Here is a 19,547-nt window from a genome sequence, read left to right as displayed (position 1 = left end):
TTTGAAAAAATATATATTTTATCATTTTTATTATATTTTTTAAATTTTGGTATATTTATTTAATTTTTGTTTTTGTTTTTACTATTATTTGCCTCATTATTTCAATTTTTATTTGCGTAGAGAAAACTAATTCAATCAGGACTTATATAAACATTTCAAATTTGAAGACTAAATTGACATAAACAAATTGACAGACACTACATTTTAAATACATCCAAACAAATAAATGATTAATTTTACTATGGCCCCTCCGTCAGTTCACGCCACATTTAGCGTTATTCGGGCAAATCTTATAGCCAGGCTCAAATGCCCCGTGTGCTGCAATTAAACTTGAAAATTCGGAAAGTGCGAACAGCAAAAAAGACTGCAGACAGGCAGCAAGAGCAACGGCTTTAAATGGTCCACACTAACGGCATTGCTAAGCCGACAGGCAGCAGCCAGTTAAAATGACTCAAACATTTTTATTGTCTTTTCTTTGCTTGTATTATTATTATTATTTTTATTTTTATTTTTTTCTAACATCCTTGAGCTGCCGTACGCTCAACTAAACTACAACAACAGCAACAATATGACCAAGCTAAATTGAAGTAAGCCAAATTGACAATAAGGTTAGCCGTGGTCCATGCACCACGAAGAAGTTGCTCAAGCGAAGGCTCGAAAGTGAATTAATTCAGAGACACGCACACACTGCGGCTCACTCAGAGAGGGACGCACTCAGGTGCGCTCGACATGTATGATACCTGTGCCAGGGCCAGGCGGACCGTACCTACCGCCAGCCACGCCCCGGCCATAAGCCTATACGCCATACCGTTGGGCAGCCGCACAAAGCCCAAGTGTGCGCGCTTTGAAGTTTCCGCTTCCGCACTGAACAACGCATTGTTATCGTTGTTGTTGTTGTTGTCGTTGTTGTTGTTGTTGTTGCTGCTGCTACTGCGAGACACTCATTTCAAGTTGGTCGCACATTTGCACAACAACAAACAAGCACACACGCGCATGCATCCGCACACACACGCACACGCACACACTCACTCACACACACGCAACGTGCGTCGATTACTCCTGAGCATCTTCTTTGCCACTACGACGATGCTGTTACGCCCTGAACCCATGGCAGGAGAGTCTTAAAAAGGCTATATTGGTTTAATGGTGACAATTGTAGCATGTAAATAATCTAGATAAAGCCTACATTGGATCTCTTCATTCCAAGTTATTTATCTTGGACGGAACTAATATGGTTTAATGTCACTGAACGAGCTGTTTAATTTTTATACCCTGAACCCATTGAAAATGGGAAATCAGGGTATAATGGTTTTGTGAAAAGTATGTAACAGGCAGAAGGAGGCGTGGCAGACCCCATAAAGTATATATATTCTTGATCAGGACGACGAGCTGAGTCGATATAGCCCTGTCCGTCTGTCCGTCCGTCCGTCCGTCCGTATGAGCAAAAGGATCTCAGAAGTTATAAGAGCTAGAGAGCTGAAATTTGGCATGCATACTCGTGTATACCATAGGCAGTACGAGTTTGCTTTATTTTTTCGATAACTCATCCGATAACTTTTTTATCGAGAATAATCGAAAAATCGACATTGTTTTTTCAGCCTAATTTGAACACTTTTCAGCCAGGAGACTTCAAATTTGCGTTGTATATAGAGTTAATAGACACAAAGATTTTGCAATTTACAGATTTTGAATACCACGCTCCCTTCGCCCCCAATTTGTAAAAAACGCATTTCAAGTACTAGAGACTTGTGCTTTGGAATGTACACACATTTCAACTATATGAACACATTCTAAAAGTTTCATTAAGATACTCTTACTACAAGAGAAATTATTCAACTAATAAATTCTCATAATATTGCCCACACTACAGTGCAGCCCAAGCGCAGCCGCTGCTTACTGCGCAGTTAGCAGAGCGCGTGCTTATAAGTGTAAGTTCAGGGTATCTCCCAGTCGAGCAGTCTCGACTGGAGCCTTCTTACTTGTTAGAAAATGTTTTAGGCTTCTATAATTAGAAAAAAAAATCTATTAAGCTATTGATATTCTAGACAAAATTTAAAATTATATGAGAGCAAATGCTTAAATCAGGTTACCTAATTAAAGCTGAAGACCCCAGTAAACAGTGCACAATTTTAAATTAGTGTTAATTTTAATAAAGTTCGAAGGTATTATAAACAAAGTTGCCCGAGATGACTCACTGCATCGCTTTCTATATCAAAATCGTATCCTTCAATTTCGATGGATATTATTCTGAATGGATGTATAGCTAAATTCCAAATATCATCACTCATAGTAAATTTGTATACTAAGATTAATAAATATGTATACTCAAATTAATATTAACAAGTAAAGAGTAAAAAGTATGTGTAGGGCATTCTCACGTCGAGCACTTCTCCCTTTTCACACACGTATGTGTTGTTGTTTTTATTGGTGCTACTGCTGCTGCTGCTCTGGCTTAAATCATGTAAAATTTTAAATTTAAAACTCACATTATGCTGTCACCCTCTCAGGGGGTCGCTGCTTCTTCAACACATTCTACCGAACACCTAATTTAGTTTAGTCTTTGTTGTCACTGAGTTAGCACTTCTGTGGGCGAGTGCTTGTGTGTGTGTGTGTGTGTGTGAGTGCTCGCTCCTGCAGTATAGCTGCGAGAGGTTCTTAATGTGTTTTGTCATGTAAAACTCTTAAAACTTAAAGTTTGCACAAAAAACGCAATATATTTAATATTTAAGAAGAAGGGAATCACATTTACATATGAATCATATATTATATATTATTTTTAGAGCTTGTATAAAAAATTAATTGTGATTTGATAAAGTAATCAATCTTCTTTTAACATTTTCATATTTCAATTGATATAGACTTAAGATCGATATACATATAATATAATAATCGATGTAGTATAATAATAAATAAGTAAAAAAAAAATATTAATTTAATAAATAAATATAAATTTAATAGCTATGTACATCTAAATGTAATAAATAAATTGAAAAGCCTGAACTGTGTTCAAATTAAATTAGTAAAAATCGAAAAAAAAAAAAAAATAAGATTTGTACTTGTAAGGTACTCTTCGAGCTCACACATATAAGAAAATCTATAGTATTCCGAAATTCAATGCTTAAATCCAAAGTCCAAAGTCCGATGAGCGAACAGCCATGCTAAAGCTGATCTAGAATATATATGTACATTATTTCCTTTCGACATTTACTTTGAAAATCCCCGTGGAAAAGCATATAAATAACACAAATCTCTTTTATTTTTATTACTTAATTTAAAATGCGCTATTACCCCAAAACAATTACTTTAGCTGCGCGAACCGGCGTCTCTGGCATCGCCGCTATTAATACACCTTAAAGGGAAACAGTCTCAAGATTGCTGGCACCTGTCATTAAATCTGAGAGTTTACTTCGACTATTTAGCGCGCACACACACACACACACACACACACACTTACACCTGCACGTAACAGTCCTGGCACTTGAGTGCGCAGATTTGCTTGACGCCTCGTTTGACTTAGGGCCCTGCAGCATTGGCCATTTCAGAAATTGCTACACGATGCCAAGCTGCCCCACACACACACACACTCACACACACACACACACACACACACACACACATTGAGCTGTGCAACCTCACCTCAGTGACAAGGGTAAAACGTAAACCCAACACGGTAAACAGCTGTGCTGGGGCTTCACACACACACACACACACACACACACACACACACACACACACACACACACACACACACAGCAGGGCATGTCTATGTGCTGTGTAACTTTTTTCATTTCGCTGGATTCTTAATTAAATTATGAATTATGCACAGTTAGTTAAATAGACGGACAGCATTTACCACACACAGACGAGTGCGAATATGAGTGTGAGTGTGAGTGCGAGTACGTGAAGCATGCCTCATATTTCTCTGGCTTTCTTGCGGCTTACATTGGCAGCGGATTTGCTGGACGAGAAAATAAAATGTAAACAAAGCTCTCGCTCGTTGTTTTATGCATTTCTGTTTTATGCAGCGCGCGGGGTCGTCGTAAATGGCATTACTAACCCAAATGCCAGTTATTGGCAAATATACAGAGACACGCATGTGAGCAGGTGCGAGTAAGTGTCCACACACACACACACACACACACACATCCATACACACACAGTTATACGACGGCAATGTATGTTTAAGTCGCTTATTTATTGCAGCGACCTTAAATGGGCACAGCACAAGTGAAAGTGTATCAAGTTACCAACTTTGTTTGGGCCCCTTCCCCCGCCTCCCCCCTCACTCCACGCACTTCTAGCTACATTTGTATCTTTTTTGTATTTGTAACTCGTATTTGCGCATAAAATTGTGTGCGTAATAAAAACGCATAAACTTATCGTTATTTATGACCACAGCGTGAGCGCACACACTATATCAAAAAATCATAAAAACAAAAACAAAAAAACACCGAAAGAAAGAAAGCAAGATTCCCGTTGTGATTGTGCCACGACGCCAGAGTTCTCAGAGTTTGACTGGGCTCGTTGAATACGCTCTACATTGCAATGTAATCCGCATAAGATGTGATCGAAATTTGACTATATATAAATCAATTTTAGCGGATTGGCGAACCTATAATAGTTATATGTGTGAAGTGTGGAAATAGTTTGCAAAATATGTAGCTGTAGATGGTTATTGATGAGTACAATTCCTTGCAAAATGTTATTTGCTTGCACTGTTCAAAGACCATACCAGATAACACAGATCTTATCGTATACTAAATGTATTATATTTCCTATATAAACAATTTCAAAGATCTGAGATTAGATTTGTGATCAAATCTTAAGATTCAATGCTATTTTGATCATCTTATTTGAAGATTAAAGTTCTATGATTTGATTTAATAATCAACTATGATTTGATTTGATAATCAACAAATTATCACCACATTCTATTGACCCACACAATCAAATAGTTTGTGGTCGAGAGCCAACGCAAATTCCCAACTCAGCTCACATTTGAAACCACTCACAAAGCACCGATATTTTCCACACCTACGGCACCTGACGATCCCAATGCTGTTTTAATATTTTCAATTGAATTGAACCTAGCGTCAACCGCATTGTATCACAAACGGGCGCCTCAAAGTATGTCTGACACATGTCGAGTTGGCGGTGCTGCGTATGGAAAGCAATTCAGTGGCCAATTGGATAAGCAGTCGCTAACCAATTGCCAACATCATCAAAGTCAAACGCAGCAACAGCCAGCAGCAGCAGCAACAATAACAACAGAAACAGCGGCTTCAACCACAATTCTCGCCATGTAACAGCGGCAAAGGACATGCGGTCAGCGGTGCCTATGCGAGCAGTGGCGACTCCTGCTTCTCAACAACTGCAACTGCTGCTGTTGCTGTTGCTGCTGTTGCTGCTCTGCATTGGTCTGGTCAGCTCTTCATTTGGTCAACAGATGCTGACAGTAGCCCACAACAACAGCAATAGCCGTCAACAACAACAACAACAACAACAAACAGGATTCGGGCTCTGTTGGCGGTTTTTATGTCGCCAGCTCTGATGTGCGTCCCTTTTGCCTGTCTTTGCTTTGGGCCAACTCTTAATTAACTTGCCCCAACGTCGCGTTGTTCGCCAGCGAATTCCTTTGAGCGCATTTTATTTTTATGCTTGCCAACAACAACAACAATGTTAAACGCTTGACTTTTCCGAAAATGGTTTTTCATCAGCGCTGCGCACACTTTGTAAGCTAATTTAATTGCAGCTACGTGATGTCGCTTAATCAGACAAAAATATTGCAATTAGGGCGTGGCATTGCCACCCTCACCAAGCTGGCTGCCAGCGTAAACTATCATTAATTTGCTGCTTATTGGAAATTGTTGGTAATTAAAACTGGCTAAACCGAGCTTAACTTATTTAAAATGTGATTCAGTTCAAACTAATTTACGCTCGCAACGTCTCGACCATTAATTATTGTCAAATTAGTTTAGCATTAATATTATTTTTTACAACAGTTTGACATGTGCGACATTTGTTGTTGTAAACTGTTGTTGTAAATTGCATTCATCTAAATTTTTTTTTTTAATTTTTTATTTTCATGTTTTTTTTTTTTTTTTTATTGCTTGAATTAGTTTCATTGTTGCTGAAAATAATAAACAAGACATAAAGAGTAATAAATTAAATGAATCTCGAAGTAAGAAAATTAGGTATGAGAGAGAAAGAGATGGGGTAGACCCTAAAAAGCATAAACTTAAGACGTATTTTAACTCATTATTCATCAATACATATTTTGTCGATAAATTCTAAAATTTAATTGGTCAATAATCCATAATTTGTATAAAAAAATTTCAATTTTTAATGCTGTAGATTTTATTTTCTTTAAGAGAATGAATCGATTAATCGATATATAGCTGCATATGACATATGTCTATATCGACTTGTTTTTAATAGTCAAAAAAAATAAATATGTATTAATATTTGGAGTAAATTTAATGATTTATTCAAATGTTCACTGCATATTATCTAAGCATATAGTACTGTTGAGGCAAACTATACTAAAATTTTGTAATTTAAATTTACATCATAGACGAAATATGCGGCTAGAGTAGAGGAAAGTGAACCCACTGCACAAAAACCAATGAATTGATAGCTCTGACGCTGATGAGGATGGCAAACAAATTGCAAATTATAAAGCTGCATATAAATTAGCTCAATTTACTTTGTCAATTACCTATACAAACACACACTGAGGCGAGAGAAAAAAGCAACGAGCCACAGTGTGTCACAGAAATATACGCGCTCAGCCGTTAACCGTGCACAAATTTTTAATTACAAACGTTAGCGCCGCACACCCACACTCACACACATACATACATACGTAAGCCCAAAAACACTTTAGATAAATATGCCACGCCCACCAACCAAACAGCGCAACAGCACGAGCCAAGCAAAGAAAAATTAGTTTTTCTTCTTTTTTTTACTGTAAAGTGATAAAAACTTTTATTACCAACACGAGAACAACAACAACAACAACAGCAGCAAAGCTGCAAATATTGTCTGCAAATGGAGTCGAGAGCGCCCAGCTGTATGCAACATTTTTTACCACGGCTGCAACACACACACACACACACACACACACTCAAACATTGCTTTTCTGGCAAAGTTGTGCAAAGCAAAGTCTTTGGGTAATCGGAGCAGAGTTGCTGTGCGGCTGCCTTGTATAATCGATGTATCCATGCCGTTACCATATCGCCTCTGTGCCTATCCCAAAATTGGCCGCCCGTCCTCACTCCTCGCCACCTACCCCTTATCGTTGACCATGTTCTTTATGCTGTTTATGCTACATGCCGTGCGGCTGTGTTGGCGTTTTATTGGGTTTTGCGGCGTGATTTTGCGGCGCGCCTCAAAGGCGTACAACGCAATAGGCAATTCCCTGCTACGTACAACAATTTATGTAGCATACATTTGTGCTGGCTGGCAGAGGCTTAGCCTCATAGAAAAATGTATATAAATACTTACATATATATGTACATTGTGCACTTATTGATTTTTGATAAATAAGCTGAATCAGTTCGTGAAAGTTGCTTTTGCCCAATGGACTTGGGCTAAAGAAGTTGCCAAGCAAAAGTGAAACCAGCTAGAATATAATCAGAAATAGCTGTGAAATACGACTGAAGCATAAGAAACAATTGCTTCAAGAATTGCTTTTTATACAAGTAGTTGACCAGTTTTTGCTCGAGAAGATTAACGATGCTTGAATGTTAAGAGCAAGCGATATCTAGTGGGAAGTATACGACTAGAGGATACCCTGAACATTGCATGATTCCATTATGATGAACATAGGAATTGATGGAGCTTAAGAGTAAATCAATAAGATTCTCGATACAATTTATAGTTTGAAAGAAGTCATACAGAACTGAGGCAAACATGCTCTAGGAGAGCAAGGTAGGACTTATTCAGGTAGAAGCAATGGCAGAGAGACGAATGAAGAGATGGAAGATCGATCGTGCTGACGCACAGATAAAGAAACGGAAGAAAAAGGAACAAAGAGCGACGAAGGCACGAAAGATCAGATATAGAAACGGAGAGACGGTCTCTAAAATTCACGGAAAGCGTTATATACATATATATATATATATGTTAGAGGAATTAAAATTAAAATGCTTTAGCAATTAGATTTCCTTTTCACGCAAATAATCAAGTGAAAGTAAAACTCTTTGTGCATACAGGAAAACAATAAATGCAAAAACATTTTTAAATCAGCGTCTATTTCCATGAAAAACTTAGAAATAAAATAAATTGAATAAATTGAAAAATTCAGTTACATACTTTTCTAAGTTGAATACAAATTGATTTTGGTTTGATATTTAAATCGAGCATCAATCGCAATATTGATAATTTGATCAAACAAACAAAAAATCCACGTTACACTCCGTTGACTAAAAGAACCAGACGTCGTCCTGTCGTCGCTGTCGTCTTGAATGCTCGTTCTTCAGCTTTAGCTTCACCTTATCCCAATAAAGAGGTTCTAACGTAAGTTAGTTGCTATAGCTAACAGAGTAACAACACAAACAGCGCCAACAAAAAACGACAACAGTATAAATGGCAAGACAAATATTTTTGTATAAATCCAGTGGAACAGATTGCTTTAATAAATATTAGACAAGCGTAGGAAATAAACGTGTTTACATTGTGAGAAGGAAAAGCGCAACGCCCAACAAAAGTGCGGAATAAATACAGAGAAACAACAAAACGGAGCAAAATGGAAACGCAAAGAAAATCAACGGCCATTTAAAAAAAGAGAAGGAGAAAAAACACTTTTAAAACACATTTAGAAAACAGCCACGAAAAGTATTGCAAAGAAATACAACAGTAACAACAAAGAATAGGAAGAAGGCAACTTAAATGCTGGGTTGTTGGGTCAACTATCAAGGCGGGGCTGCCATTGCCAAGTTACTGTGGTGCAGGACGCAGGAGCTGTGGGTGCGGACAGTTATGGGCGCATTAAGTAAGCTGAGCAGCAGTTCACGACCAGAACAAACGAGCCGCTTGTATCACGTGACGTATACGCAATGTGCTCGCATCACATGTGACTGACTGACTGTGTGTGTGTATATGGAGTCACAAAAGTCGCAATGTCTGTGCTGGCTGCTGGCACTTAATCTTCCAGCTGCAGTGCAGGATATACGGCTAATATATCTGCTGCTTCCCTAGTCCAGAAAGCCTCACAGAATCTTGAATTGCCCAGCTTCAGATTCCTGAAGTAGAGCCGAGGGAACAAATGCTTTAACCCAGACAAAAGTATAGCCGTGCGATATATATATATTGGTGAGCTATGGCAGTTTTCTAAGCCGCAACTCTAAAGTCACTTGATGGATTTAAAAATTTATTTTAATATTTGTATAATTATTTAAAAATTTTACTAGTAGAGCATATAAAGATGGAGAATTTAGAAAACTGAATAGCAAGACTGATCAATTATATACACTTTTGGACAAGAGCAGAAAGCAAGTTAATTTTCCTTCAAGTTAAAAAAATAAATAAAAACAATAATAATTATTACAGATATTTATGAAAGTTCTTACCACTCTTTTAAGTTCTACAAGATACCATAAAAATGCCACCAAAATACCAACAAAAATCTGTCAAAAGTAGTAAAGTAAAGTAGGTATGGAATAGTATCTCTGTAAAATGCATAGAGTATCGGCTAGTCGTACATTCAACACAAGAGATCTATTCTTTCTTCAGCTTTATTGGCGAAATAAATGTTAGAGCTAGATGACAAACAAAATATTTAGAAGCAAACAGTTACAACTGATTGCCTTCAATTAATTATAGAAAATATATTTTAGTTTTCTCAGATAATCACAAAATAGCTTGTCAGTCAGTCATAAATATAGTTCTAGCCCGTAAGCCTTGGGACTTAAGTTCTATATGCAATGACAAAAGCATTTATTAGAATCAATTTAATATTTCAGCAAATTCAAGTTTAATCAAAAAGTGAAAATACGAGAAATTATATATTTAAATCATTTACAAAATTTCTTTTTACCTGAATTCGAGACATGCAAATAATATATTTTTACTTATAAATATACATAAATACATATATAAAGGATTAAGAGACCTTTTACTACATATATATTCAATTATACAATATCTGCAGGGTGTGAGTGCTGGGGTCTAGCTGTCCAGAGCCATGCATGAGTTATGAAAATTATTTGCGGCAGCTGCGGTCGAGAAATTGCACATAATACGTCAAAGTCAGAAATTGATTTAAGTCAATTAATTTAAACGAGCCACTACAATAACAGGCCACGCCCCTGCCACACCCATGCGCTCGCCGTCGGCTGGACACGCTGCCATTTTACGGAGTCTACTTTCGTCGTCTCAAGCGTAATAAGCAATCGGAAGTGGTTGCCAGACACGTATAACGTGTTGGTGGTGCGACTGAAGTGGTTGTGTTTGAGTGGTTAGGGAGTGTGGGGCAGAGGTAGGGCTACCTTGGTTACCAGCCATCCGAGGGGCGCTGTAATTGTATTAGTGCCGCGCAAACATGAGCCACGGGGAGTCACTGAGGAGCCTCCGCTTATAGGGTGGGAATTGTATTTACTCATATGTCTTGCACAGACAAGTTAATTATTTTATGGTCAGCGTGTTTATTTTTGGCAAATCGATTTTCACGCGCTCTAATGTACGAAATAACAGAAGCACACATGAACACACATGCACACCCACACACACACATACTTCTATTCTCTTTGGTTTCAGCCTACTTTGTAACTACTTCAAATAATAAAATATTTGGCCAGCTCTCAGTTTCTAGCGCTTTATTTGCTCTAGCCAAACTCCGAAATATTTGCAGAATGTTTGTCTGAATTAATTAACAACATTTTAAAAGTCAGTGCGACTCCCTCTCTCTCTCTATATATATGTGGGCTTTGCGTAGGAGCTGAACTCAAGCAGAGACACGGACTTTCAAGTTCATTTGCATTTTATGCCCTCAGCATATTTCGAGTTGAGGCTTTGTACCAAGTGGACGTAGAGTGGGTAGAGCGGGTATATCAGTTTTGAGTTATATATGAAAATATATGTATCTTAAAAGTTGGCTCATCTATGGGCAGGGCAATCAAGTAAAAATTGTTTAATTATTTCATTTATTAATTTCATTATTATTATTTGTAATATTATTATACTAAAAATCCGATTAATTATTTTTAAATTTTAATTTGCATATTAATTATGTTTGTTTGAATATTCTTATTGCTTCTATTAGTATATTATTATTATTATTATATTTTTATTATAATTATTTTTAAATATTATTTCCGTGACACTAAAAATTTGTTTCTTAAAAAATGCATTTTAAAATAGATTGATTGATATTAAATAAAGTATTATTTTCAATATTTTAATATTAATTATTATTATTTTTATTATTATTAAATATAGTTTTTATCAAAATAAATCTTTCGCATTTTTCATTTTTTAAGTTTTTGTTTGTTAAAAGTGCAAGTTAATTTGCAGCCTAAACTTTTTACTGTCACGCCCACTCCCCGCTAAGCAACTCAACTTTAGTTGACAGCGCATAGCGTCGTTGCCTACAGTCAACTGCAATGTTTTTACTTGTTTCTCTTTTTTGTTTGCCCGCCGACGCTTTGCATAAATTCAAAAACAAAACTTTTTAGCATCTACAAAATATATTTATGTGTATATATATAGAATACAGAAAAAATAGATTAACTCGTCTCACGAAATTGGAATATTCTGCATAAATATCTATATATACAGAGAGAGAGAGAGATGGAGAGAGAGAGAGATAGACCAAAAGTCTATCTTGAAACAAATCTATTTGAGAAATTCGTCCCTTCAAAATGTGAGTCTTCTCAGCCAGCTGATATGCCCAATGCAAGAGAATTCATGAACATAAAAAATAAAACTAGCCTCGTATAATAAACAATAGGGTTTTAATTAAATTTATGTGCACAAATTGCCTGCATAGTCAAAGCAAAAAAAAAAATAAATAAAATAAATAACCAACAACAATAATGGAATGCAGCAGCAACTGCAGCAGAGGCAGCTACTTTAAAGGAATAAAAACAAAAACAGCTAGTTGAAGGCATTTTTGTTGTTGTTGTTAGTCAACAAATTTTGCTGTTGTCGACAGTTTGAATGCAAAATATTTGAAGAGACTTTTGTGTTTCTATATTTCATAGAATTTATTTATATATTTTTATTATTTGACTGGTTTAAGCCGGCAGACTAAGACGACTTGGGCTATTTATTTATTTATTTTTTTTGCATTAATTTTTATCGTTGATTCTCAATTTAGCTCTCAAACAACATTTGTCTATAAGTGCAACTTGACTCGATGGCAAGCTTTTAACCTTAATTATTTTCCTTAAGGCATGTTGATGTCATATGTGCAGCGCCTTTGACGTGCAGCGACAGACAAGAGTCAGCTTACGGTAATGCATCACTATTAAAACAAGCTGAGTGCACAGCCAGTTGCAATTTCTTGCTGCATTCAACTTGAAACATTTCAAGGAAACTTCACTCAACCGCCAAGTGCACACACAGAGAGCTATATAAATACATATATATGTATGTGTGTGTATGTATATTCGGAAACATGTTCATAATTACCCAGGAGATTACACATTTCGCCTAACAAGGCCCATTCATTAATGTCATCAAAAAGAGCAACAGCAGCAACAGCAGCAGCAACGTCTGCAAATCTGCAACATTTTTGTTGACACACCCAGCGGCCAAGCGGCAAATGGATCACGTTAATGACACGCCTCCAGCCCCGTTCACTAACACAGCTGCAAGTCCCTGCAAATGCCATAAAGAAGAAAATAAACAGAAATGGAGAGCAGCGAAAAGAAACAGAAGCAGCAACAGCAGCAGCAGCAGCCACAGCCAGGACGTGCTTCTCGGCTGATGTTGGTGACATGGCTTTTTAGCATGAAAACCCGGTGTAACACACACACACACACCTATACATAGTCACACACAGTCACATATTGCGCTAGTTAAAATTTCCGAAAATTTGCCACTGCAGGTGTAACCAATTTGATAGCATTCCAGCTTCTGCCTCGAGCTCGACATTGAAGAGCCGAGCTGTTGCATGCCAGGAGCTACCAACAGCAGCAGCAGAACCACTCGACACCACTCATGACCCACCTACACACACACACACACACACCTACAGTAAACACTCGACCATGTCACAGAGCAAAAAAGTTGAACGCCGTTGCTGGCATTGCCATGCCACAGACTGGTCCGCATTTGGTTTGCCTTGGTTTGCTGGCAACGTGTTTCCAGGATTATGGCTAAAATCCAAACCAACTCCATTTCAGTGCAGGCAGGCAACAATGCAGCCAAATAGGAAATCAACCTTATCATCATTTTGATGATCTATTGCAGCAACATTGCGTTAGCTTTATGACTCAACTCTCTCTCACACTCTCTGTATCTCTGTCTTTCTATCTCTATCTCTCCCTCTCACTTTGTCGCAGTGTCTCTTGTAATTGCAACGACTGCCACAATCCAACAGAATTATTATCCACTCGTTGTTGCTGTTGCTGCTGCTGCTGCGTTTGTTCACTTTCCAAATGCAACATTCTTCACATTACACATACGTCCCGTTGGCCCGCAAACGTTTATTGCCTGCTCGCAACGTTAAGTCGAATTTATGTTGATGTCGCTGCAGCTTCAGCTACATTTTTGGCTAGCGATTTAATTGACGTTCGTTGGTCTGTCGCCAGTTTCCAATTTTAAACTTATCATTCGCAATTCCTTCTCTACTATATGCACTCAAGCAAAAATGTCGTGAATTTTTTTCTTCTCGCCTCACATGCGACTGGGATTTGGCGACCTATATTATTTCCCTGCACAGTGCTCAAAGCCAGTTCAGCTCAGTTCTGGCGTAGTCTGCTCTAGTCCATTTTATTTCAATGGCCAAAACCTAAGCACCTCACACACATGTGCCAAAATATGTGAATTGTGAACAAGTTGGAGTTTTTATTTTGACACATGATGCGACGAACGGACGGACTGACTGAAATGCTATGAAATGTTTTTGCCATATGCCCGAAATTCTGAATAAACTTTAGCAGCTATTGAACTCATACAAGCAAAGAGACAGAGAGAGAGAGGAAGAGAAAGAGAGAGGGAAATAAACTGTCATGAGTTGGATTAGTGCAACAACATTGAGTAGCAGCTGTGGTCCGTCGCTGCTTCAGTTCCGCAGCTCTGCCAGAAATCGACACAAACGAAATATTTTCATTTTAAAACATTTTCATTTACTTTTTATTTAAATCGCTCATAATGCGCACTCAGAAAATAAACCGTTCAAGGAGGGTGGTTGTGTGTGTGTGTGTGTAACTTGTGTTCCTTTGTTCAAGCAAAAGCAGCAATATGAAACTGTGTATTAAAATCACGTTAGTGTGAAGTAGTCGTCTGGTTGATACTCTGTGAAAATATATACAAATATTATTTTTCGTTTTTGTGAAATACACATAATATAATTATGGTATCTCAATAACAGAAATATGATAATGTAAAATTATCTACAAAATAATATAATTACTAACACTTTATCGTCGGCCGACTTAGGATATATTTGCTTTAACTTTTAAGATAATGAAAATCTAGCTCTGAAATTTATTTAATAATAATACAACATAATTCAATAACAATAACTTTACTCACCCAAGGAATATTCCAAATTTAAATGTAAGAGTCAAATATATGTAGATATATAATTAAAATATAATAAATCAAACCTAATGATCACACTTGCTTATAATTATAAACCATATTATATTATACAATTATATTTTTTGGAAATTGCTTAATAAACATCAACAGTTTCAATATCGATCTGAAATTAACAACACTTCGAATGGCCAGCCCTACAGACTTAACTATCTACTAATATAAAATATACATATTTTTATGATTTATTTTAAATATACTTGTATTATGTTATGTTTAATATCTTTCTCAGCACTTTCAAATTGGATTGCAAAATTTTCTATCAGTAGCCTGCATAAATAACTCCAACTCCAGTTCACCCTCACAAACCGAAACATAGCTCTCCATTTAATTTCATTGCACCCAATTCCTACTCGTACATTGTTAACAACGTTATTCTGTTCTATTATTTTCTTGCAGCTGGCAAATTGAAAACATGCAAAATTAAATTGCAGCTACAAAAATGTGAACAGTCATTGGGGTCGAGGGAAGAAGTCGAGCAACATCAGCGAATAGCAAAACGAAACGAATACAAACTATAAAACCATACAATAATACATAAAAATAATACTAAAATAATAATAAGAAGAAGAACAAGAAGAAGGAAAGGACAGTGTAGTCGCCGTCAGTGAAATGCGATGCCCGGCAGACGCCACAGACGGCAAATGCAATATAATGGGAAGCAATGAAAAGAAAATAACATAAAGTGAATGGAATAGTTAAATAATTGCTACAGCAAACAATGCAAACTAATAAAGAACCTAAAAGGATTCAAATTGCAGTTGAGCGCAACGGCAAAGAGCAAATAGAACAGCAGCAGCAGCAACAATCGAACGTGCCACGGGGCGTATGATTGATACGAAAAAGCAACAACAGCAAAAAACTAAAAACAAAACAAATTTACAGTAACTAAATGCTAAACGCCATGGAACGTGAAATGTGCCGAAGGCGTGATATTATTGCTAATAAATGCATTAAATATGAGAAAGCAATACCAACAGCAACAGCAACAATTGCTGCAGCAAATGCGACAACAGCAACAACAACGCCGCTAACGGCCAATGGAGCAACCACCACTGTGGTGCTTAGTAACTCAGCCACGGAACCATTAACGGACATGCAACGAAACCACCTGCTAAAGATGCCAACAACAACAACAGCAACAACGACAGCAAACAAAACACTAGAATTACAAACAACAAAAGCAACTGCAGCAACAACAACAACACAAAGCCTTGGCAGGACATTAAGAACATTGGCACACAACTGGCCACAGTCTGGACTCCTGTTGACGCTCTGCCTGAGCCTCAGCCTGGTGTGCAGCAGCCAAGCGGGTTTCGCTTGCCTCAGCAATCCGTGTGTATTCGGCGTCTGCATCGATGGCCTGAACAGGTGAGTCAAATGCGTTCCATATGCTACCTCAACTAAGTGCCAGGCTTTAGCTGCAGCCATTGCTTATTATCGCCAAGCCAATAAACTCCGTTCAACACATTTCGAGTGGGCAATAAACTTGCACCACTTGAGAGCAACGGCAGCAGCTCGACCGTTGCCATCAATATCCCAGGCCCAGTGCCAGCACCACACAGCCGGCACAAACATGTTGATGCCGCCACTTTGCAGGCAAATGAATTTGCCACACAGTTAGCCCGCCGCAAACTCTTTCTAACTGCCCAGCCCCCTTACCTCTGCCAGCCCCTTATCTTGCCGCTTTTTATGCATGTGCCCCTTTTCTCACAAATGAGGCCAAGCTGTGGTCGCCCCGAGTGCCCACTTCAGCGGGTCGGCCATTGAGGAAGGAGTGGTTTCAATTGCATAAGCTGCGCATTATTAACTTACGAGTGTGTCCGATGCACATCCATAGCCTCACTAAATTATGCAACTAATTCGGTTTAGCCCTACGAACTCGTAGAGCGCCGCACATTAGACTCAAGCTGTGGAAAAACTCTTGAAGTAAGTGAAGTGAAGTGGAAATGATAAAAAAAAAAAAAAAAAAAAATAAAATCAATTATGTGTGGGAGGGGTATAAAAGTGAGGTGAAAGGTAGTTGAGAATGTGTATAAGAAATTTTAGCTCAAAGGAAAGATAGAAAGATTGTAGAAATATATTTTTTTAACGATATATGAATATATATAAACTATATGAAATAAAATACATACATATATATTTTATATAAACTGCATTTTACAGAATTTATTTATATATATCTTTAAATATTTAATAGATTCCTAGAAGATTTCAAAAATGAGTAAAAAAAAAAAACAACGAAAGTCACGTGAAAGGTATTTGAGAATATGTATATGAAATTTTAAATTAAAGAAAATATAGAGAGAAATCTAATTACATATATATAATGCTATATATAATATGCCATATAAAATAATACATATATTTTACATAAACTGTATTCAAAAATAAGATTAGTTTGTGGGACGAAATATATATCAAGACATTCATTATATATTTAATTCAATATTTAATAGATTCCTAGTAGATTTCACATATAAATTAAAAAAGAACGAACAAATAGATAGTAGACGATTTAATAAGACATATTAAATCAGCAATTAAACCACTTCTACAACAATGATGCGAGCCGCAACCACTGAAAGCCATGGCCTAAATAATATACAAGCAAATCCGTTTACTTTAACATGAGCTTACAGTCCGTAGACAAAGTGAATGTAGTCAAAAATATATAAAGCATATTTGGGTATTGTAAATATATATACTGCTATCAATATACATACATATATATACAAGCAAGTTGTTTGAGCTTAACTTAAAGTTAATATTTGAAACTTGAAGCTGCTACTCAATATTCAGCAATGGAAACACAAGCGAACTTTGGCCTCTCAGTTTCAACTGAGAGTTAACGTTCAATAACTTTGCCAATTTTGACGCGCTCTACATTAGTTACTCTGTTTAACTTAAGCTCCAGTGCATATGGCCATGCGTAGCTATAAATATTATTGCACAAACAAGCCAAAGATGATGCAAACAGCTGCCAATGCTCCTTGCCGCCTCCTTGCTGACTGCTTGCTGCTCAGCCAGCAGCAATACGACTAAGTAACTGCCATTTTATTCTCAACTTGCCGCGGTATGTGGCCAGAAATGGGAGCTGAGCTAACTCTAAACCTCAACGAAGCGAAGCTTAGGGCCACCCAGCCTCATAGTCTGTGAATTTGCAGCATAAAAAACGTTTACGATACTTTTTACGATAGCTTCACGGAGAGCTGCAAGTCAAATGCGAGTCGAAGCAGACGGTTGAAATGTTTTCTAGCGCGCTTTTCTTGACATAACCGCCATTTGGTGGTGGCGGGGTTAGAGCACCAGAAACACACACAGAGAGAGAGAGAGATAGAGAGCGAGAGAGAGAGAGAGAGAGAGAGAGCGAGAGAGAGAGGCAGCCAACTAGCCGGATAGAAGTTTATGCGCTGCCAAGAAAAATTTATAGCTGCAATTAAATTTAACACGATTCCATGAGATTTAAACGGATTAACTGAATAGTTTTTGGCCCATCTTAAAGTTTTTTGGCCAAATTCGGTTATGGCCGCCAGCGCACTAGACTTATCCGCGTACATTGATATTTTATTGGCTTATCGTGATTTATGTTCAACTAGTTTGCGGCAATAGCAGTATTTATGACTCGTATCAGAGATGAATAAGTTTTATGGCCGTCGTTAAACTGCTCAAATGAAATGCTCAACAAATTTGTTTGCCAACAGTTTTGCCAATGAAACTTTAACAAATTTGCCGCTATATAGATAGTATGGACAAAGGCAAAGATGAGCTTTAATGGAGGTTGCGGGGTTTGCCAAAGTTTTAGATTATAAGATAAATAAGCTTGGAATACATTTATAATACATGTCGAGTGATGTGAAGTCAAAGGATGATAAAAGATATTTATGCTTAAAATAAATATAACGAGAACTTTCAGGTTATGAAATAGTAAATTGAAATATATAGCTCAGTGACTGTTAAGCAAAAGCTTTTACATTAAATTTAATATTATACTGGATCTTCATTTCTATTTACACTAAAAAACCAACAACAATTACATAGCCAAGCACAATAAAAACGGTCAGACAGCTACCGCCTCTCTTTGCAATTCTCATCTTCTCCCTTTAGGAAGCACTAATATCAGGTTAGCACTCAAAAGGATTTCATTCTATACGAATTTTCTAAACTATTTATCACTCGAAAATGCATGCATTGTTTCATTCGTCTTTTGCTGCCATGTAGCCAAGGCATCACATGTAACATACACGATGCTGCCGCTCCTGCTGCTGCTTCTGCTGCTGCTGCTGCTAGCTAATGCGATGCCCCAAGGCCATTTATCTACTCAGTACAATTGTTTTTTTGGTTTTTCTATTCGGCTTGCCAACAAATCAACAGGCCTCTGGGGCAAGCCAGTCCATGTCAAAGGCAATAGCAAAAATGTTGATGCTGCTTTTGCTTTTGCTGTTGCTGGTGCTTACCCAATTCAATGCCTTCTCCAAACAGTGCTATACAAATGCATCCTAATGTGATCCATAATAAAAGAGTGCCTGCTACATGCCTGCAACAAAAGTTCTTTAATTAAGCTGTGTGGCCAAAAAACCCTATACAGAGAGGGTTTGTGTGTCTGGCATGTTGAGGCATGTCGGTGACATTCCCCTGACATCGGATACAGTTTCGATATGTTACCGTTACTGTTACAGTTACCACTACGGTTGCTGCTGTCGTAGCCATTTCCTTTTCAATTTCAATTCACTCTTAGCTGGAAAAACTAATCCCAATTGGCTACCAAATATTTATTT

At 37.4% G+C, this 19,547-nt stretch overlaps 2 protein-coding genes across 4 annotated transcripts in view; one reads left to right on the top strand and one right to left on the bottom strand.

Annotated features, from left to right (window-relative positions):
• LOC6576082 (protein eyes shut) overlaps window positions 1-19,547 on the top strand; it is a 70,386-nt gene that overhangs the window by 3,982 nt on the left and 46,857 nt on the right. For both annotated transcript variants that reach the window (XM_032728412.2, XM_002002049.4), the window contains exon 2: window positions 15,169-16,140. In XM_032728412.2, coding sequence (XP_032584303.1) covers window positions 15,662-16,140 — 479 coding nt within the window. In that variant the 5' untranslated portion in view covers window positions 15,169-15,661. The remainder of the gene's footprint in view (window positions 1-15,168; window positions 16,141-19,547) is intronic.
• Window positions 1-19,547, bottom strand: part of LOC6576083 (MKRN2 opposite strand protein) — a 73,463-nt gene that overhangs the window by 7,979 nt on the left and 45,937 nt on the right. The gene's annotated exons all lie outside the window — the stretch shown is intronic.

This window comes from Drosophila mojavensis, unplaced genomic scaffold (assembly GCF_018153725.1).
Source record: "Drosophila mojavensis isolate 15081-1352.22 unplaced genomic scaffold, ASM1815372v1 contig_36, whole genome shotgun sequence".
Classification (NCBI taxonomy): Eukaryota; Metazoa; Arthropoda; class Insecta; order Diptera; family Drosophilidae; genus Drosophila; species Drosophila mojavensis.
The sequence above is the reverse complement of the archived record's forward strand: the minus strand, read 5'-3'. Positions and strand labels throughout refer to the sequence as shown.